This window comes from Planococcus citri, chromosome 5 (genome assembly GCF_950023065.1).
Source record: "Planococcus citri chromosome 5, ihPlaCitr1.1, whole genome shotgun sequence".
In the NCBI taxonomy this organism is placed as follows: Eukaryota; Metazoa; Arthropoda; class Insecta; order Hemiptera; family Pseudococcidae; genus Planococcus; species Planococcus citri.
In genome coordinates this window covers 31,443,130-31,465,159 of record NC_088681.1, presented here as the reverse complement: position 1 = coordinate 31,465,159, position 22,030 = coordinate 31,443,130, and the positions used below count along the sequence as shown (strand labels likewise).

Here is a 22,030-nt window from a genome sequence, read left to right as displayed (position 1 = left end):
GCGCTCACAGTCTCACAGTCACGTATTGTTTAACCGCGAATTTTAAAATAAGAAATAGCACCAATAATGAAAGTCTTTAAAAAATTTTACTTGAATACGTAAAAAAAAAATTACACAACTTTGTCAGCACAATAAATTATAAAAAACTTATGGGAATTTTTTGATAGAATACAACTGATAAACAGCTTTACTAACAGCGGGTCCAATGTTTCGCTTTAATGCACCATATTGAATACTTGCTAATAATAAATCTGGTTTGGTGCATTCTTTGAAACCTGCTATCAGTCTTCTTGGCGTGGGGTATATTTCTGTAATGGCTGTAGCTTTTTCAACAGATAATCCTTTCAGTTGGAGAAGTTGTTTTATAAACATTTCATTAACTTTCAACACCTGTAATTTTTCAATTAGACACGTAAATCGTTTAGAGCGTCGAATGATTGACAGAAATATAAACAGAAGCAAAATATTACCTTATTTTTAGCTGAGATTTTGGTAAATTCTTCGAAAGTAATCAAAGATACTAATTCGTCTTTGATATTAAATGGAGGTAAGTTGTTTTTAGGACAACTAATTAAAGTTTTATCCTGAAAAAAAAATCACGACGTGTCAATAATAACTTGTACCTACGTAATATAATTAGAATAAAAGTTAACTTGGTCACTCACTTTAAACATATCACTCAGTAAACTTGTCATCATAGATAGATACATCATAGAATGATTATAGCTTCCCGTATATTTTACATGAAAATTATCTATAACTTGAGTATTCATTGCAGCTTGATGCAAAGTATTCAATGGTAAACCAAGTCTATTCTCGTGGGCATATTTTTCTACCAAGTATATCACATTATGCAATCCGCACTGTCTCAAACGAAACTAAAATCAAGCATATTTATAAAAATTTATGAAAAATATACATATTGTGCGAAGGTATCTGCGTTTATACGAACTTTTTGTTCGTGAAATCGGCCATCCTTAATGCTACCGCCTAAATCATCCATTCGTTTCCGTTCCACAACATAAGGTAGAGTCAATTCTTTGCCGTTTTTATGTCTACTAATCCAGACAAAATCTCCTACTTTTAAATGACGGATTTCAAATTTGGTACCTAATTTCGTCAACTCTTTTGCCGGATCATCGCTCAATGCATTTCGAAATTTGCCTCTGCAAATTTGTACATAAGCAATAAAAATACAAGAATATCATCAAGCACCCAAAACATTAAAATAAACTCACGTTGTCTCTGCAGTATCCACTAAAAGAATAATTTCAAAATCGCCTGGCATAAATATCATCTGTTCGACTTCAGCAGCTGAAGAATATGAATTCGTTTCAGAAGACGATGGTTTGGAAAAATCATTCTGACTATCTTTTTTTGTGTTGAATTCGTTAAACCAATCGTTACTGCAGAATTCATCTTTTTTGGAGTTTGATCCGTTGACACATTCGTTACTACTTGTGCTTGGTTTGGTCTTAGACCACGAAAATTCATCTTTTTTGGAGTTCAATCCGTTGAGACACTCGTTACTACTTGTGCTTGGTTTGGTCTTAGACCACGAAAATTCATCTTTTTTGGCGTTGAATCCGTTAAGCCAATCGGTACTGCTTGTGCTTGGTTTGGAATTTTGCCATGAGAATTGGTCTTCTATCTGTAAAAAATTCAAGTGTTAATAATGGCGAAAGAAATAATTTCAATTTCTCTTTTACACACAACTTACATTATCATCAGTCAAATCGATACAGTCTATATCAGGGCTAGAAGGGCTGGGCTTTTGATTTCCATTTACCATCTCATCTTCGCTATCTGATACGGTAAGAGGACACACATTTTTACTAGGCGATTTAAACTTCTTAGGACTTTTCTTTTTGGTTTTGGTAACTTTTGGTTCTAAATTAGATTCGGTATCACTGTCAGAAATTGCCATTGAAAGAGTTTTTTTGGCTGGAGAAGGTTTAGATTTCTGTTTGATAGGACTGGGTACGTAAGGTGCCGGAGATAAAGGAGGGAAATCCAATTCATCGTCAGATAAATCAATACCGTAGTACGTTTGAGTAGTTGGAATGGTATTTTGAAGATAATCGAGAGCTGGTTTCGTTGCCGAAAGTGATGAACTAGAATTACTTTCGTCGTACAACTTTTTTGCCAACTCTTCTCCTTCCTTTAGTAAAGAAAATCTATCAAACAAAAACGACTCGGTAAGTATTTTTTAGTCTAAATTATCAAAAAATTATTTCTCAACTTGAAAAGAGGCTCACTTGGCAGGATTTCCTTGTTTTTTGACGAAACCTTTTTTCAAAAGTGTAGACATCGAACTCCATGCTGTGTAGTGACTTCCGGGATCGGGTTTAACGAATGAGCAATCACAGAGATTTTGAGCTTTTTCTTGAAGTTCGGCTTTTTTGAGAAATCCTAGAGACGAAATAAATTATGAGAAAATAATCAACACGGATAGTAAAATGGACAGCGAGCTAATTACCAGGATAGGTGGGTTTCAGTTGTTCTTGATAAAGAGTGATTAGTATCGCATATGGACCCGATCTGTATCCAGGTACATACGATTTTCTTTTCTTAGGAGACGTCGGAGCACTCTCGTCAGATTTCGTTTCCTAAATAAAAATCGTAATTTTTATAAGTAAAATGAAAAAACCTACACAATAAAGCGTCCAGCATTTTTTAGTACCGGATTTTGATCCTTTTTTCGTTTGGCTTTTTTTGGTTTTGATTGCACTTGTTGAACATTCTGATCTAGATTCTGATCATCAGCAGAGTTTGAACTATCGGCTGAACCTGTTCAATAAAAGTTGGATGAAATTGAGCTCAAGTACGATGAATCTTTACAACAATTACCTGCGTTTTTATTGTGCTCTGCTAATTTTTTATCCAATTTTTCGCATAAATGTGTCCCAAAATTTTTCAGTATCAAGCATTCTCGACCAGTTTTCAATTTCAGAGGGTATTTCCGTAAAGATTGTAAGGCCTGAAAACAGTAATGTTTTTATAGAAATCAGCGAGCAATCACAGAATGTACGTACAAGCATTTCAAATTAAATATTACAATATTACCTTATCGAAACAATATTTCAAATCTGAGTTACGGTTAGCAGCTTCGTCTTTCCATTCTAGTAACCATTTTTCAAATAGAGGGTTCGGACATCCTTTTGGTTTCACAGTTATTCTCTGTCGATTTTTGATTTGCTTGTCGCTCATATTGGACACCGTTTTCAAATAATTTCAAAGAAAATAAAAGAAGAATTGATCGTTTAAAAAAGTATCCTCCAGGAATAAAGCTATAGCGTAAAATAATCAAATACATCAAAATTTCATCCTAAAAATCCGTCTAAATACGTCTACTAACGTCTACATTGAATTGAATGAATTTTTGAATTTTTCGGTAAATTCCATGTTTTTATTTTTTTAGTGACCATGTGACTAGAGAGGGAGAGACGAACTACAACGCGATCTTTGTTTTGTTTGCCAGCGCAGAAAATTTTCATTATCAAGAATCAAAAAATTGGAAAAATTTCGATTTCGTATCATTTGCTGTTTGCTTGGTCAATTTTGATATTGTAATGTCAGAATACGAAGTTGCCAAGAAAGGAAAACTGGTTTTGAAAGGTGAAAAGAAAGGGTAAGTCGTGGTTTAATTTAATGAGATGCTCATTCACAATAAAGTATTTTGACTGACGACTGAAAATTTTTCAGTTTGAAACGTAAGAAGAAACATAAAGACAAGAAAGAGAAATCAGAAGGGAAACACGCAGACACAGATCTTGCTTCACACGGTAATATCATTCATAATTAGTCACTCGTGACCGTTCCTTCATATTTCAAACATTGTAAACGAAAACTGTTCTTCAGGAGGCTGGTGTAAAGCAGACCTGGTCAGTGATATCACAGGCAACATATGTATTGAATTCGGCAATCACACCTATATTAAAGCTCTAGATAATGGATGTTTTACTATTGGCCCTCCTCATGATGAAGGTAAATTCATTTCTGATCTCGTTTTCAAATTTCAGTCCGTAATTTGTTATCTAGAAATACTATTTTCCTCGTTCGTAGGAGACGGACCATCTCCTGAAGAAGTCCTGACCGCTGTTGTTATTAGTGAAACTAAGGTAGCTTTCAAATCTGGTTATGGCAAATACTTGGGTTACAACAAGGATGGATCTGTTATTGGCAAAGCAGACGCTATCGGTCCATTGGAACAGTGGGAACCTATATTTCAAGTACGTTGAGATATCGAATTATTCATTATTTACTCTGGACTTCTTGGAGTAATTAAACGTGTTTCTTCTAGGATGGTAAGCTAGCCTTACTAAGCAGTAACGGATGTTTTATGTCGATACAAGATTCAGATGATTCGGTCGTTGTAACCAGTAGAAAAGCTGGCGATAAAGAAATAGTTCAAGTTCGTTATTTCGCCGCAGACCGAGAAAAAGATCCTTTAGAAGACATCCCAGTTGAGGAAAGAGGCGATTTGAAGGAGGTTGAAATGAATTACGTGTAAGTTTACTTTTTACGAAGATTTTCCTATCTATTGTTATATGTACCTTCTAGAGAGCTATATTTCATTTCATTTTACTTTACAGCAAAAAATTCCAAAAATTTCAAGACAAAAAACTACGTGTTTGTTCCGGAGGATACGTTAAACTGAAGAAAGCTAAAGACGAAGGAAAACTACACGAAGCTTTTCTAGATCGAAGATGCTCTATGAAATCAGACAGAGGATGTAAATAATTCGCTAGACGACAAAAGAAAGAAATCGAATATTATTAATTATAATTTTAACATTACATTATTTAGTTTTACAATAAATCTTTTTTTTAAAAAAAAGGCAAAAAAACACGGTTGAAATCACTAATATAAACATGTAACAATTACTGGAAAAAAAAAATGTGGAAAAAAATGGAAACATTTATCACTATTGATCACTCGAGGGCTTTCCAAGTGAAAAATTCGTAATGAAATTTTCCGATACACGAACAATTTAAATTATTTTAGATGCTTGAGACTTCAAAAAAAGATGTTCAGTATTAATTAATAGTAGAGAGAGAGAGAAAACGAAAATTAATGAATTGAAAGGCTATTACAATGGCAATTTTCATTCTGCGATGTTTCCTAATTCTGCATAGCGTTGTCATTGCTCGGATTTTTCAGCCATTCTACAAACTCGTCCAACATAACAGGCCCTAGAAAAAAAACACGGAATGTTATTTCAACGAGAAATTGTACGAATTGAAACCATAGACGAAGGATTATCTGGTAACTTACAAGCGCCATCGATATCGTAGTTGGATAAATCGCTGTTAATAGTACGCGAGAATTCTAATATATTACACCATTGATCTTTATTGATGACTTTATACTTTGATTGATCTAAAAACTGACGAAACTGAGGATAGAGTTTCCAATTCTTTCCTAATAACAAATTTAACATATCCTTAGCAGTCTCTGAATCCATGCTTCTTTGATCTTTGTCCTAGAATTGGAAATACACACGAATATAACACACGTAAACCAACAATAACGAGATGAAATCACGATTAAAATATTACTCGAGCAAAATCGTAAGCATATCTGTAAACACTTTTGAAAGTAGAGTGATCTTGCAATAAACTTCTAACGTGATCAATTTTTGCTCGAATTTTTGGAATACAGTCACATCTGGAAACACATACAAAACAAATGGACAAATCGTTAGTTCAATTCATCGACATTACAGGTGACTTGGTGACACTCTTCGTGTTGAATGATAATTTCATATTATTCAACAAAAGCAAACTGCTGTAACACTTACTGTAAGTCGGAAAACCCTTTGAGCCATTCTTGTGACGAGAAGAAACCCATCCTACGAGCGTTCATTTTCCAAGCAATAACAAGTACTGCGATATTTTCAGGTTCGACACCAAGATCCTGGCAAAATTTTTCAATACCTTCCGGACCTTGAAAACAATTACATCGATTAATTTATTTATTTACTTTGCAAACAAACTATCAACATAATAACAACTTACCTATCACATCTGGTTCATCAACGCTAGAATATTCTCTAAACCAAGTCATGCACTTTTTCTGACTAAATGTATCATCTATTTTGGCTGATTTGTTAGCGCTATAAAAAAAGTAAACCATACGGTGAATGAATCGCAAAACTTGACATATTTACTACGTATCGATACGTGGAGAACTTTCAAGTTGAAATTCTTACTTGGTGTTTCGAGATCTTTTCTGCACGAAAGAATCATCTTCCATGGTTGCTTCAACAGTAGTACGCCTTTTTCGTGGCATTCTGTTGGAAATGCAAACATTGATCATCAACACGGAATTAGTCAAGAACAATATCAACAACAGCAAATTAAAATATAATCGATTATAACGAAACAAACGAAGAAAAATACCGATATGGTAATTAATCAAGAGTATTATTTTAAACAATAATCAGCTGATCTATTAGAGGTAGCTCCACAACGTAATATTCGATTCGATGAGGAGACATTTTCCGATCGGATATTTACTTACTTGGGATAGTAGGTATGTGAAATCCGGATAACTGAATCGAGCTTTATTCTTCTTTAAGTATTTCAGTCTTCATTTCATTCTAATCTCAGGGCGTACTTGATAACTTGAATTTCACTTCACTCAGACACTCACTGAGATTTGCCAAAAAATGCCATCAAAGCTCAACTGAAAGCCAAACACGAAACGAAACACCGCTACATGGCTACCTTTCTTTTGTGCTGAATAGTGCTCATGGCGGTGGAAATGGAAACTTCGCATGGTACGTTTAAAATGATCGATTGTTGTTTTATATCGATCGTATGTGAAGTTTTGAATGGAACTGTCGACAATTATCGAGTTATCGAAATTTACAGCAAACTTGATGTATCAATTTTCACTTTTCAGAATTTTATTTTTGTTTTTAATTATTATAAATAGGCCTAGTTACATTGCTAAATACCTAACTTCTTGAAAAACATATAGAATTTATTTAGAGAATCAATATTCGTACTCGTAGACGTAGAGTAATGAGTAATTAATGTAATCATTCCATTCGTTTCGTTTTCGAATTTTGACAGAAGCCTCTACATGCTGTGCCATTTTACTACCGATTTTATTATTAGACTAAACTCAGTTATTGTCAGTCATTGTGAAGAAACACTTGTTTCAAAAAACAATCTCTTTGCAGTAGCGATTTCACGAAATTTGAATTTTCGAAAGTTTTTGCCTTCACTTCGTTCGGGTCTGTCTGCTTTTCTTTTTCAAATTTGGGACTTTTTAAAAATCATCATTCAAATTCTAAAATTTTGAAACCGAAAAAGTTTGAAAGCTTTTACTTGCCAACGCTTCACTCGGGTTAATTTGTGTCTCTTTTAGAAAATGAAAAATTATTCCATGTTTAAGGCTTCCATAAATTGAACAGGAGAAACGAAATTTTTTAATAAGGCATGACTGATAGGCTATAAGAAGATCTATAATGGCCACTGGCAGAATTGTTTTCTCATCTTTCTTTTGATTCGGCAAAATTTGAATTTTTTCTCACATTAGTCGACAAATTTTCGATTGCACCCCCTCCCCCTCCACAAAACGTTTAATTAAGCCCCTTTTCAAGATTCCGATGCAAATAAAAATACAAAAATCATTGCTTTTAATGAAATACTTTTCAATTTGTGACGACTGTTTCGGTAAAAGCAGTGTTTTTTGTATTTTTATTTGTTATTTGCGAATTGCGATGTCAAACACTGAAAGTGACAGTTTTCTTCATTTTGTAAGATTCTATTCCAATGATTTTATTAAGTACATATAAATATACTTTAAACTATATGTATCATTAAACATTTTTTTCGAGGTAATTTTTTTTCAATGATTATTATTCTATTCTTTTATTCTTGAATCTCGACCTTTAAAATTTTAAAAAATGTTTTTTTCCTCAAAGCCAATTTATTACTTATGTTTCCGCTTTTTTTATGCTAAAAATTTGTTCAACTGGTATCCAGACACCACTAGGTTGAAATGGACACTCAAATCTGAAATTTTGTATGTAATTTATTTCAGACTATGCAAATCGATTGGAAATAGGTAGTTTTATTTTGAGTAGTTCTGGAGCCTCCAGCAGGTTTTGAATTTTGGAATTTCCACAAAATGTTACCAACAATGAAGTTGAAAATTTCCCGAATTTTTCACATCTACTCTAAAATAAAAAATAAATGATATCCCCTAGAAAAAAAAATCTCCAAAAAAAATTAAACCCCTCGCCTCTCCGAGGTTTTAAAAGAAAATATTGTTTATCAATATTCAAAAAAAAATTAAAGCTGAACTGAAACACTGAAAGTTGGGTAGGTAATGGAAAGTTTTGGTGTTGCACTATAGAAAGCTTGAATTCTGTTTTATGATAAAATTAAAATTTATTAAACGCTTGCTTTTTGCCAAAAAATTGACATAAATTCTCGCTTTTTAGCAAAATTCCTGAAATTCTTCCAAAAAATGACCCAAAAATCTCGTTTTTTGCTCACAAAAATTGCGAGAAAAAAATATAGTGCATATAGTAGTTTGCTAAAATTGTCGGAGTCTCGTTTTTAAAAAAATTTTCGCATTTTAGAAAAAATTCTGAAAAGTCATTTTGTTTTCAAGAAGATTTGTTGCTAATAATTGCCAGACGTCCTGCTTTTTGTTCAAATTGTCAACTCTCGTCTTGTGCCAAAAATTGTCAAAAATTCTTGCACGTTCAAGAAAATGAAAAAATGTTTTGCATTTTTGTAAATGGCTAACAATTGTGCTTTGCTTGCAATAAAAATCCAAAAAATTTCATTTATCCAAAAGGTACAGCGAGAAAAAATTACAAAAAAAAAACTAATTTGAGACTTCAACAATTTTTGCAAAAAAAAGAGACTCTTTTGCAATTATTTTAAGCAAAAAGCGAGAGGGCCAATTTTCTTCAAAGTGACAATTTCAGGCAAAAAAGCTAGACTGGGGCAATTTTTACAAAAAAGGTCATGCTTTTTGAAATTTTTTCCAAAAAAGCGAAAATCATCAGCAATTTTTGGAAAAAACTAGATACTATTAACATTTTTCTTTTTGTTTGTTTTTCTCAAAAAGTAAGACTAGATTATTCAATTCTTGAAATTTTTTTTTAAAAAGTAATTTTTAAAACAAAATGTTGAATGACTCAAAATGAGTAACCAAACGTTACTCTTAGTAACTTTAATTACATATCTGAACAGATTTAATCCAATGAAAACTTCGATCTTGTTAGGTCTGATCAGGTTATATTGGATCCAAGAAATGTCCAGATCTGATCAGATCCAATAATTTCATGCTGGGAATAAATAACCCATAATATGCACGGTGGATCCGAAAATTTCTGATTTCATAGCTTCATTCATCAAAAATTCTTAATAAAACGACTGTATATCTAGGTTTAACTTGAACACTGATTCGATCCAGAATCCATTCGGTGCTTCAATAGGCTCTCAAACAAAATATTTCTTCGATCACCTTTTTACTTTCCGAACAGCGCGAAGCGATGTATAGGAAAGTATTGTTTTCGGCCGGAAAATGAACTTTGGAATTTACACTCCTTTTTGAATTTCGACTTGACACAAGTTTGTTTTGAGCAATTTTGAGATGATGTATGTATGTATGTATGTATGTATGTATGTGTCAAAAAATGTCTGTACACGCGATAAAAAGCGACCTAATGATGATATCTCATTGAAATTTGCACAGATGGTCGAAAGTATGGTAAAGACGGCACAGTAAGAATTTGGAGTTCGTAAGTGCCATAGAAAAAATTTTATGAGCCTTTAAATGCGAAAAATGAACGTATAGGCAACCCCAACATTTGTCATTTATGTGGTAAACATCACACATGTTTTGTCTCCTTTTAGTTCACCTGCAGTAGAAACGCATAAGGCGCGGCGCGGTCCGAATTAGTTACGCTTTATTTTAAAGTGATTATTTTATGAATACGCCGCATCGCCATGGCGGGGTGGGTGTTTCTCATTTTTACGATTTTTCGATACCTACTTACTTTGTGTTCGGAAAGTTTGTGATGCGTAGCATCAGATTTTTTTTCAGATGATTCGAATAAAATATCAGCTTCTCGAACTACAAAAAAAGAAAGAAAAAATACCGAAAAACTATCGTTTATTATTTTTTGTATTTATATTCCGTATTATTAATTTTACTAGGCATAATACTCCGTAACAACGTAAAATGGATACAAAAATGTTTCCAATGCGCGCAATAATAATTATGTAGTAGAGAAGGGGGGAAAACGCATCTTTCACGTAGCCAACATTGACTAGTGCTACGATTTTTTTACACAATTATTAAATAAAATAGTAGGTACACGTAAACGTAGGTACGATCTTTAAGACATAAAGAGCATTTTAGAAGCATTGTATAATGTAATGTTTGTACTTACGCTACACGTATGGGGGTACGCGCAAATAATAAGTACGTTAAAAAAGAATTTAAAAAAAGATGAAAAAAGCTCTTTAGTCTTGACAAAAATACAATGCATTCCTGATTGACGAAAAAAAAATATTGTCAGAATGTGGAAAAAAATTTAACAAGTATACAAACATACGCATGAGAAGGGGGAAAACTTTCAACGAGACTACGATATAAAATAGTAAAAAAAAAAAAAAAACAAATAAAAATAAAACCATCGATATCGTACAATATGTACTATGATACAAGATACAAGTCTCTCTCGTCAAACGGTATAAAAAAAACGATAAAAATATAATACAAAAATTATATATTCGACTCTCTGTACTAAAGGTATAAGGTATTTGAAAATAAATAAAACAACACGTAAAATAATGGCACTAGAATCGCGTATAAAAAAATAAAATAAAAATTCAACTTAGGAATTGAGAAAGGAGAGACCAATAGGTATATGTATAGTATATATAGTTAAATAATCAGACAATACTGTTAGAAAGTACCCTTTGGTATAACTCATTAAATTAAAACTTCCTTTTAGATTAAAATGATATAATAAGAACTGATATGGTAACATCTTTAAACAAAAAAAAAAGTAACTAAGCTAACGGATTCTCAGTAAAGAAAAAAATAAAATAAAAATTAAACTACACGTGTCTGAGACACGTAGCGAAACACACACACACACACTCTTTGATACGTGTATTTTAGATATATAAAATATCTTCTTAAAAAAATGGAACATGTCAACGCTTTCAATACTAAAACGCATACGTAGTAATTTCGATATATAAGATATATAAAAAAAGCTTCGTAATCACGTTCTACAATTTTTCAACTAGTTAAGTATATTATAATTAGACAGGTAAAACATAAAATTTTTAATACTGTTATCTGCGCCGCCATTCGACCTCCCATCCTTTCGTCTAGGAAGCTTTTTATCCTACGCGAAGAAGGATTCGAATAGAGATGAACGTTTCCACAACGTTCGTTCTGAAAACAAATAGGTACAACCGATTCGACGATTCGTAACGGGCCTCACATTCGGGAATATGATGGATCCACGTAATACGAGGGGGCGTAATATCAGGATTTATTAGCATCACTCATATTTGTACTATCTGGTCTTCGTTCGGCTGCCATTGCGATTAATTTTGAAAATTCGTTTTCCAAAATTTGTCTAGCCTAAAAATGACATAAGTTGACGGATCGATTAATACATACGTGAAATTTATACATTATTACCGCTGTGTTTAATTAAACTAAACCAACGTACTTGTATATTTTGAGTAGGAATTTGTAAAGTTAAAGCGAAACTACTACTGTCGAAATTCTCATCCATTGCTATCAACGCTCCGTGAACTCCTGATTCTAATAGATTACCAGCGTAATCCTATTTTGCAAAAATACCAACAGTTAATAAATAATTTGGATAATCTTAATGGAATATTAAGTATTATTACAGAAGTTTTCTGCTCATACCTTTAATCCGATAGATGATACCCATCGTATGACTCTATCGTTTGACCACACCAAAACATCGACGTTTTCGTGTTCGCTAATTTTACGCCTTTCTTCTAATTGCTTTCTATCGTAATTTAATCGTTTCAAGCAACAGATACCGTAATGCAAACTATTCCTGTAATCAAAAAATTCGCATTTAATATAAGTACTCGTTATAGCATAAAATGTTTGTGACAAATTGAGAGAGAAAAAAAGATTTGATATTATTTTTCAGACTACATAGTCGAATGAGATTAATTTGATCTCGGAAGGTGAAAGAGATGAGAGGGAAGGAACAGTAACCACAAAAACTTTCATTCGTCAACATTGATACTTTTTGAAGACGAACTGAAACTTATCTAAATTTATCAATGATCTTTTTTTTCATTTTTCAAAACAAAAAAATGGATGAGACACTTTCATGACTCAAAAGAAAGAGCAGGCGAGATGAAAACTTGCTGAAAGTCGACAACTTCAAATAAAGTAGTAGGTATTTTAATTTTTTTTTCCAAAAAAAAACATCCATATCATAATGATACAAGAAAACAAAAATACGTGAAATCTGGAAAAAAAACTCCATTTTAGTAGTGCAATTAATTTTTTTTTCCAACTGAAAAATTATCATTTTCTTTCTCACCCCCACCCAAACCCAGTAACGTTCTCCTTCCAAAATTAGATATCTTCATAAGATAGTTCAAAATTTCAAAAAAAATCATAATTCAAAGAAATTTTGTTAAAATTTGGAAATCAAATTGTGTTCAATGTGTTCAAAATTACTTGAAATCGAGTAAAATGAAGAAAAGATTAATATCTCGATCTTAATAAACAAAAAAAAAGATTTCTGACTCCATTTCTTCCGATTTTGCTCATTATACAAACAATAAAAGCTTCCTTGGGGGGGGGGGACCTCTTCCAGATGGTCTTTATCTCCCTCGATACAGAAGCCTATGCGAGTTTTGATGTAGAAAAAAAAAAGCGAAATCGAAAGACATGAAGCATGAAGTTGAAATTGAGTTCACTTCAAACAATTCACCAAACATGTTTTTTTTTTCTTCTAAATATAAAATTGATGAAAAAAAATACGAGTAGTCGAAATGAAAACTGTTCAAAGGTTTTCAAAAAAAGATTGAAATCATATCAGGCATATCACAATGATCAGGGCAGCGAACTTCATTGAAGTTTTATTACAAATACTTGAGTATTTTTTTTATATCATCAACATTCAAATTCCTAAATAAAAATGTACCAAAATTACGTTGAAATGATTCAAAATTTGATGAAAATTCCTCAAAATGTCTCAAAACACTTCCAAAAAATTTCTAAAATATTTTTAATTTTTTTAAATATTATATTGTTCTAATGTCACACGGTATAAATGTTTATGCCACAATGAACAATTTTCAAACGATTTTAATCATTTTTTTTCTACAATTTAAATCTTATTGCCAAATTTTAATTTATTTTGCAAAATTTTATCGAGTTTAAACAATTTTCAACAGTTTTCAGGATATTTCATCGAATTTCATGGTTTTCCATTCAATTTCTTTCAATGATTTTTTTTTTCAATTTTTGATTTGGAAAAAATTGAAATTAATTTCCATGCTTAAGGTATAACAAAGAACAAACAAACAATTTGCGTAATTTTGACAAAAAAAAAAAAATGTCGATGTTTATTTCACGCAAATTTACTTTTCAGATCTTCAAACTAAATTTCCACAAAAAATGGCCATCTAATGATTTCTGATCAAAATAATTGCTCATAAGTTGACAAGTGGAGGGAAAAAGCATTACATACCAATCTAAACACAAAACAAATTGTGAGGGAGAAACATGCAACAGTATAGAGCTACTTTTTTTCAAATCGTGGATTTTGAAAAATTTCATGGAGTTCAACAATAATTATGACAAAAAAAAGAAAAAAAACAGGAACATTTTCAAAATATAAAAAAAGCAATTTAGTGGATTTTTCAAAAAAAAAAAAGAAAAGAAAAAGAAAAATGGCAGCACTATTCAAAAGAATGTCTGCCAAAAAATTTTTTTGAGAGAATCAGAATTTTTTTCATTTTATTTTATTTTCAAAAAATTAGTAATTCCTCCGTGGACCATAATTATACGATCGACGAATTCCTCTAAACTTTTTCAAAATTTTACAGCGAAAATCAAGACTTCTGCAATGACCGAAGCCAAAAAGAATTTTGATTTTTCAAACGTAATGGTTTTTGGTTTTGATCACATTTTGCTTTTAGTTTTGGGTTTAGTATTGAAATTTTTTGGTTTTGGTTTTTCGAACGTTTTGCTTTTTGGTTTCAGTTTCAATTCTGACACATTTTAATTTTGGTTATGATTTTTCTCATTTTTTGAAAGACAGTGTGTTTCATCCCTTTTCTCAGACTCAACTTCTTACAAAATTTCGGCATAATAAACATCAAATTTTCAGATTCGGATTAATAGACACTATCACTCTCTTAGTTTTACTTTTAGTTTTGTGAAAACAGTTCACAAATTCATCTTAGTTGAAGTCAAATTGTCAGAAAAAAAAACAAAAAACAAATCCGGGCAAAATTTTGTTTTTGTTTTTCAACAATTTTAGTGGTTTTGGTAATCTGTTTGATTGGTTTCAGTCGCCAAACGTTTTAATGATTTTTTAAAAAAATATTCAATAATTTTACATTCCCAATGCGATTGTGACGAAAAAGGTCGAGAGAGAGTGGCAGAGAAAGGGAAGGAGGGAAGAGAAGATTCAAGATTAAATTGTTCAGAAACAGAAACATCAGTTATCGGCACAATATACTCAATTCAAAATTTTCACCGAAAAATCTTCAAGCAGAAATTTTTTTACAAAGTAATAAAAACCAAATAGGTAATTAATAGGCTATTAAACTTTACCTATGGAAACTATCGACCATTTTCAACTGCCCCCTGAGATCTTTTTTAGTTAAATGATCCAACATTCGAGCATCGACCAAGCATTCCATGAAGGTAGACCGATACTGAGGTAATCCTAAACCAGGTAACCAATAGTTACCGATCCATTCATGGTTCATATCACCGAACGCTAACGTTGTACGCGAGGTCTTTGGTGCAGACGGACTCGTTAACGAAACCATTTCTTGAATAGCTAATCTTAATTTTAATCTATGCAGCGGATTACTATTTTTCAAAAACAAAAAAAATAAAACGAAACATTATAATACGAAATTAACGCATTTCAATACGTATAATTTTAAATGCAAAGAGTTCTTCATTACCTGATACCGATTTCTCTTTGAATTTCGGTATCTGAAAGCGCACTCATTATAGCACCGGATTTGACATTCGCTCGACATGCAGCCACATACCAGGCTGGCATACCGACCCAAAGCTCTAGCCATGCCACGATTGTAGGACCATTCCATAATGCGAAAGGAGTACCAGCTTTCATAGCTTCGGCTAAGAGTTCGTGTCTGCAATAACAACATTTTAGAAAAATTAATTTTCTCCCTTCGTATATTGCACAATGAACGAGTAAATATCATCTTTTAAAAAATTACTTTTTCTTTTTTCTTCTATCAAAATCTCCTTTTTGACCGATACTGGAGCCGCATAAACTAACATTATCGGTCATATCGGAATCCACGTAAGACGAAGACATGAAGCCGGAATCGCCTCCGTATTGAGGTAACGGATTAATAACACCTTCTTTGACTACTTTACCCTGTCGAGTAACAAAAAAGATTATAAAACTAATCCAGGGTACTGGAATCATCGTAGGTATTGAACGTTCGTTATTTTACTTTTTCTTTTTTACTGAAGAATCTGCCGAGAGAAGACTTGATGCTCTTTTTCTTATGGGCTGCGACTACGGCCGATGAATTACCTATCGAATTCATGGTACCGGATTGCGTAGTACGAGGGAGACTAGATAGCTGCATATTTCTATGTATCATGTCTTGATTTCTAATCGTATCAAAAACACAAGAAATCGCATTAATTATTACGAGAAGAAACTTTTTCTATCATTCAATTATTTGAAATAATAAATATCAACTTACGCGTAATTACTGTGTTCGTAATTCAAACTTTGATTGCTCGGTAATTGATTGATGCCAGCTTTTCTGTAATCACGAAAAATTTCTCGATAACTCTCCAGCATCAATTTCGACGAAAATAAAATATTCAGCAAAACGTACCTCAATAATTCTTCTTGACTTTGAGCCAAAGCATGAGCGACTCTTTCCAGTCTCATAGATCTCGCAGTGAGTGGACTAGCAGTACCAGCTGCATTTACAGCAGACATAGAAGAACTATCATCTTCCGGGAATGGTAACTGTAAAAAATAAACCAAATATTAGCACTCAAACGCAGAAAGACGCACACCCACGATCCCACCATACCCTGCTGAATTTGCCTTTTCAACTTTATCAAAGCTAATAGCATTCGCATTCGTTGGTTTTGAATGATCGCGGTCAATACGCGAAAGATGATAAATAATTTATACGTAATGAGCCGCGATCTCATGCACATTATCCTCATGGGTTTCAAGCTCGCAGAATATAATAAGTAGGTATATAGATATAAACGAATAGTAGCTCCAGAGATATAAAAACAAAAATGAGAATAAAGCTTTGAATATAAACAGCTTAGATTCGCGTGCTAATCTCACGATTTTCTCATCTTTTGCAAAAATACGAGTAGGTAGGTAGGTAGGGCTTAAGCGCGAGACGCCAACGCCAGTTTCTCTCATTTGATTTTTTCGACCAATCACCTTTTTTACAGGTTCGTATGCGGCATAACTGTGTTTAGCCGAGTCCGCGTACTGGCGTAGGTGAGCCGGAGACATGGCAGCTGGAGCCTATATTAAAACATCGCTATTTCATAATATCGTTCCCGCATCGCCGTAAATACATACGAGTACATTTAGTGCAGTTGCATCGTTCCCTACTCCCTCCCCTCACCATAAGTAAAGTAATTTCAATTTGAATTATCAACAATAGGTACTCACCGTGTGATATTTATGCAAGTAATCCCGTTGAGGGGTTGATCGACCGCTCAGAGGTGGTGATCCTTTGTCGAAGCTGCGACCTCGGGTCAAAGTACCTAAGTTCATATGCTCTAAGCTGCCAACACGTGATTCTAGTTCTTCGGCTCGAGCTTCTGTGTTTTGCTTTTCTTCTTGGATCAATCTGTAGCAACAGATAATGTCAATAATATTCACAAATCACAATCACCGGCAAAAGGTCTCTGGATCTGTTTTTTTTTTTTTTTTTTTTTTTATCAACACAGGATCTTCTTAAATTTATAGACTGCTTTTAAATTTAAAAAAAAAAAAAAGATATCTTATTACCTGATCTCATTATTTATCGCATCCAATTGTTCTTGCAACATTAAAGCTAAAGTTTGCGCATCTGTATGGCCATTAGGAGACAACATATCAGCTCCGCTGAATATACTTTCATTATCGTCGCATTCTATATCGCTGCTAACATCGAATGCTTGTTGAACATTGGCTAATACATGAGCTTGTTGTAATTTCTCCCATTCCTGAAACCAAAAACACAATGGAACGGTTACTTAAAAAATTCGTTCGTTGATATCTTCGGTAATTTTTACTACGACCACGTACCTTCGATGTATCATCATCTAACATATTGACTTTTGATTTTAAATGCCTTCTTGACAACGAATGTGAATCGTATGGAGATAGTTGACTAGTATTACTTCTTAATAACGAACTAGGTTCACCGGCAGTTGGAGATAAACTTCTCGTCAACGCATCCGTCTGCTGAATGTTGAAGGCGATTTCTTGTTGCAGCATTTGCCTCTTGATGCAATCTATTTCTATTTTTGATTTGCTTAATTCTTTCATTAATTCATTCTGTAAAGAAATCGAAATTATTTATTTATTTATTTAATTATTCATGTATGTACATATTTTCAATTTTCAATGCGATAAATTAATGAAATCGAATAAATACATAAAACCAAACGCACCTTTTCTATTTGCAGTTCTTCGATTATTTTTCTAGCTTTTTCTAAATCTTGAGTCAGGCAGTTCTTCTCTTCGATGGAATTCATTCTTTCTTTCAAATGAGATTGTAATCGCTCATTGGATTCTGAAAAAGAAATCAAAATTGAGTGCTATTTTGAAAGATAAAATTTCATGGATCCATGGACTTAATTTCAGAGCTGAGTTTTCAAAAAATTTCAGTCTTATAATCTAAAAATTCAAAATTTTATAAAAATAGAGTTCTCAAAATTTTGGTTAGCGTCGCTAACTGATCAAAAGAAATGCGAGATGGACAAGTTGCCTATTTTTAAAATTTAAGGAGCAACCGAGCGTTGAAAAAAAATGAGAATAACGTATTTTTGACCATGGGAATGGGCAGTGCAATAAAAAATGATCAAATTTTGTCATTATTAATTTTTGCCTAACTTTAAAATTGAAGGGGCTAAAAATATTTTTGAAGAAATTAAAAAAAAAATTGTTTTAAAAATATTTTTAGCTCTTTCAATGTTGAACTTGGGTAAAAATTCATTATGATAAAATTTGTTTATTTTCTACGGTAGGTACATACTACCTATTCTCGTGGTCAAAAATACGTTTCTTCAATATTTTTTTCGAAGCTCGGTTGCCCCTTCAATTTTAAAGATAGGCAACTTGTCCATCTAACATTTTTTTCAAGTCGTACCCATATAAACGAGGTAGACTGACGACCTTGACAGGTCAGACAGACCGGTCAATAACCTCAAGAAGCCAGACAGGTAGACACACAACCTTGAGAAGATAGACAATCGGGTCAATGACCTGAAGAGTACACACAGACGACCATGAAAGGCTAGACAAGTAGGTCAGTGACCTAAAGAAGCCAGTCCAACGACCTTGGGTTGTCAGGTCAATGACCTTAAGAGGTGAGACACGCTGACAGACGACCCTGGGAGGCTAGACAGGCACGGCAGTGACTTTGAAAGTCCGGACATACGAATCAATGATCTTAAGAGGCCAGACAGACAAACAAATCAATTGGCTGAAAATGTTTCGCTACGGAAACGATTCCTTTGAAAACTTCCAAAAATGGCAAAAATATTGATTTAGCTTCTTCCACATGAGAATTATCTTTTTCAAATAGTTTTTCCAGATTATGAAATTTTCAACATGAAAAATACGAAAAGTACAAATATTTTCCCAGTTGACATTTTTTCGAAAAAATTGTAAAAATGTCAAAAATTGGAAAGAAAGGTTTCAAACACAATTAATGTACAAATTATGTTCATACAAATACAATTTAGAAATTTCAACTGCACATAGGATTTTTTTATAATTTTTTCAAAAAAAAAAAAAAAAAAAAAAAAAGCCTGTGAAATACTTTTTTGGTTACTCGTACCGAAGGTTGGTTTTAAAACTTGACAAAAAAATCAAAATATAACCAGGCAAAATTATAGCTATACGATCAAATGTTGCCACCATTAGTGTAACTTTTCCTCAATAAATAGTATTTTAAAATATTTTTCTGCTATTTGGGTCAAAAGTGGATGCCAAAATGCTACAGAAATGAAAAAATAGCCAAAGGAAAACAACTCACAAAACTATTTGTCGCTTAATAGAATTTAAAAAATTTTTTGCTATAAAATTAGATTATGAATTTTTACTTTGAAAACTTCAAACTTTTGTAAAGCTCTGAATTTTGCAATAAACAACTGAAATGTCACTGCTGAATATCCATGAATAAGTATACGAGTAAAGTAATACATAGTAATTTCAATATCTAACCTGACAAAAGCTTATCAACAGTTGAAGACAAGCGAGTATTATGTTCCTCATTCATTTTAAGCCGTTGATTTAGTCTCATCAGTTCAGCGTTCTTTTCATCAACCTGGGCTTCCAATCTTTGAATACGATCTTCGGCAGTTCCATGTCTTTCTTGAGCCTAAACATTACATCAATGATTAAAAAACAAGTCTAAATCAAATCTAGTATCGAATAAAATTGAAAAAGAAATGCAAAATTTGTATCATATTATAAGCTTGAATAAAAAAAAAAAAAAAAAAAAAAAAAAAAAAATAGAACATACGTAAAAAATAAGAGAACGAATAAAATATGGAAATCATTACGCATGCACCATTCGAGCATTCGAAAAAAATATTCATATGAAAAAAAGTAGGAACAAATCTACATTTATCATGAAAAAAAAAAATTAAAAATGTAACAAAAATTCCCAAATTTCCTCAAATACATACAAACAAACGATTCAGTTCCCAAAAAAGTTATAGTACGATGTACAATAAATATTTACACGAACACATACCATGGTTAGTCACCTGACACAATATATAATTATTTTAAAAAACCCATAACCTAAACCTTAACCCTTTCGAATCACCCATTACCATAACATAAAATATACACGCATACTAAACAAGTCATGGAGCGAAAACCTAACCAATCGGATACTTATTTATTATAGGCAGATACCTACATTTTGGATATACGTTTAGAAAAATTCAATTTTCGAACTACCATAAAGAAAAAATTACGAGAAAGACGCTAGTTCTACTAAACTACTTGTGTTGGAAAAAAAGTATTTATGGTGTGTTGTCGTAATCCATATTTTTATTACGCGTACCTGAGCCCTTACCTGTGTAAGGGCTTCCATCCTTTGTTTCAATTCCTGCTCCATATCTGGAAGCTTAGCATACTGAGCTAACTTTTGCTCACACAGCTCCAATTTTTCTTGTATAGCCCTAATTTTATCTTCTTGTAACTGTAGAAACCAACATCCAACATGCACCAGGTTAACACAGAAAAATATACATGCTAATTTTAATAGATACGTATTAAGGGTGGAGGAGAGATAGGTTAACAATTAATGGATCGGTCATTGACTCGAGTTTCTTTAAAGATTAGGATTCAATTCGGCCAAACTCTATGAAATATTTCGCATTAACCTTTATCTGGGCGTCTTTATGTTTCAATTCTTGCTCCAGTTTTTCATTAAGGTCGTGCAATGATGACGATTCTCTTTGAGCGCTCACATATCGTTTCTCCAGAGTGGCGATTCGTTCTTCCTGCAAGAAAAAAAATAACCCCATTATTAATCGTAGCCTATCTCTAGTCTACCTACTCGAGTCACATGGGTAAGTCTAGGCATAGTACATCTAAAGCATCGACGTTAATTATAAAGCTCGCGCCATCGCCACCACGAAGGCGTAGATTTATTTTATATTATTTTCCACTTCTTCCTCGCCCTCTCCCCTCACTTCCTCAGGGACTGTCTTTCTTATTCCTTCATCTTTTCGTATATATTATTACGTGCGTGCTACGCGTCGTATAAATAATATACCTATACTAAAAGACACACTCTAACACATACAAACACGTGATTTCACATCGTCTTTGTGAATTTATCGCCTCATGTTCTCGTACTGCGCTATCTAAAAAACACCAACGTAATAAGCTCCTTTCACACAACACTATATCGGCCCATAAATTATTTCAACTTAAAAATCGCCGGCTTAATGATAATACGTAGCACTTAAAATCTAAAACCCCGTTACTTTGTTTACATTCGTCTCTCCCCAGCCCCCAGTGCCTCTTTTGGATAGTCTGAGTCGACTCGAGTCGGCTGTAAATTAAATTTTATACTCGTCTACGTAGGTATAGGTTTAGAGGTACTATAAAGTGGTGGTAAAGACACGATTCTATTTTTCTTCGCGTATATAAAACATAATCGGGCAAATGCGCTCGGCAATCCTTCGTGTATCGTACCTGATCTTCCTTTTGGGCTATATTTTCGGTTAAATCTCTTTGTAATCGAGAATTCGTATCTTGCGCTTTTAATAATTCTTTCTGCGTTTTCGCCAGCGTTTCTTCTACTTCGGCTAGTCGACTGGTTAGCTCGGCCACTCTTTTGTGCCATATGTTGATTTCGGAATTTTGCTGTGGAACAAAATAAACAGAAAAAATGTATAATTAATTTTAATGATCAATTTATAATAACTCGGTTGTTTTTATACATTAGAATAATTCGATATTGTTTGATTGTTTTGTTATTGAGATCAAAATAATCAGTCCATTTTTTATCCAATTTTGCTCTGA

General features: G+C 32.8%; 4 protein-coding genes across 10 annotated transcripts in view; 1 reads left to right on the top strand and 3 right to left on the bottom strand.

The window, feature by feature from the left end:
* Positions 1–67: 67 nt before the first annotated feature.
* mus81 (mus81 structure-specific endonuclease subunit) lies at positions 68–3,409 on the bottom strand. Its single transcript, XM_065365608.1, has 11 exons — positions 3,067–3,409; positions 2,851–2,980; positions 2,684–2,790; positions 2,480–2,609; positions 2,259–2,412; positions 1,721–2,177; positions 1,239–1,651; positions 953–1,166; positions 666–878; positions 471–584; positions 68–390 (listed from the first exon to the last, which is right to left on the bottom strand). Exons 1-11 carry the CDS (start codon positions 3,208–3,210, stop codon positions 148–150), a joined length of 2,319 nt encoding a protein of 772 aa, XP_065221680.1. The 5' UTR covers positions 3,211–3,409; the 3' UTR covers positions 68–147.
* A 43-nt stretch (positions 3,410–3,452) lies between these two features.
* Positions 3,453–4,821, top strand: FRG1 (FSHD region gene 1). The gene is made up of 6 exons (XM_065365609.1): positions 3,453–3,631; positions 3,706–3,785; positions 3,862–3,987; positions 4,066–4,232; positions 4,304–4,509; positions 4,596–4,821. The coding sequence occupies exons 1-6, from the start codon at positions 3,573–3,575 to the stop codon at positions 4,741–4,743; spliced, it is 786 nt and encodes a 261-aa protein (XP_065221681.1). The 5' UTR covers positions 3,453–3,572; the 3' UTR covers positions 4,744–4,821.
* SCCRO4 (DCN1-like protein SCCRO4) lies at positions 4,769–6,708 on the bottom strand. Its single transcript, XM_065365610.1, has 7 exons — positions 6,526–6,708; positions 6,215–6,295; positions 6,021–6,118; positions 5,804–5,948; positions 5,562–5,670; positions 5,278–5,485; positions 4,769–5,195 (listed from the first exon to the last, which is right to left on the bottom strand). The coding sequence occupies exons 2-7, from the start codon at positions 6,292–6,294 to the stop codon at positions 5,125–5,127; spliced, it is 711 nt and encodes a 236-aa protein (XP_065221682.1). The 5' UTR covers position 6,295; positions 6,526–6,708; the 3' UTR covers positions 4,769–5,124.
* A 3,424-nt stretch (positions 6,709–10,132) lies between these two features.
* The window catches only part of LOC135846646 (liprin-alpha-1-like), a 132,818-nt gene continuing 120,920 nt past the window's right edge, over positions 10,133–22,030 (bottom strand). For 3 of the 7 annotated variants that reach the window (XM_065365861.1, XM_065365862.1, XM_065365858.1), the window contains 18 exons: positions 21,701–21,871; positions 20,881–21,000; positions 20,559–20,696; positions 19,706–19,862; positions 17,929–18,050; positions 17,561–17,812; positions 17,282–17,478; positions 16,940–17,120; positions 16,703–16,789; positions 16,128–16,264; positions 15,990–16,052; positions 15,732–15,894; positions 15,489–15,652; positions 15,207–15,401; positions 14,845–15,108; positions 11,938–12,094; positions 11,732–11,848; positions 10,133–11,640 (listed from right to left, as the gene is read on the bottom strand). In XM_065365861.1, coding sequence (XP_065221933.1) covers positions 11,542–11,640; positions 11,732–11,848; positions 11,938–12,094; positions 14,845–15,108; positions 15,207–15,401; positions 15,489–15,652; positions 15,732–15,894; positions 15,990–16,052; positions 16,128–16,264; positions 16,703–16,789; positions 16,940–17,120; positions 17,282–17,478; positions 17,561–17,812; positions 17,929–18,050; positions 19,706–19,862; positions 20,559–20,696; positions 20,881–21,000; positions 21,701–21,871 — 2,784 coding nt within the window. In that variant the 3' untranslated portion in view covers positions 10,133–11,541. The remainder of the gene's footprint in view (positions 11,641–11,731; positions 11,849–11,937; positions 12,095–14,844; positions 15,109–15,206; positions 15,402–15,488; positions 15,653–15,731; positions 15,895–15,989; positions 16,053–16,127; positions 16,265–16,702; positions 16,790–16,939; positions 17,121–17,281; positions 17,479–17,560; positions 17,813–17,928; positions 18,051–19,705; positions 19,863–20,558; positions 20,697–20,880; positions 21,001–21,700; positions 21,872–22,030) is intronic. The other 4 variants (XM_065365859.1, XM_065365864.1, XM_065365863.1 and 1 more) reach the window with 4 other exon arrangements.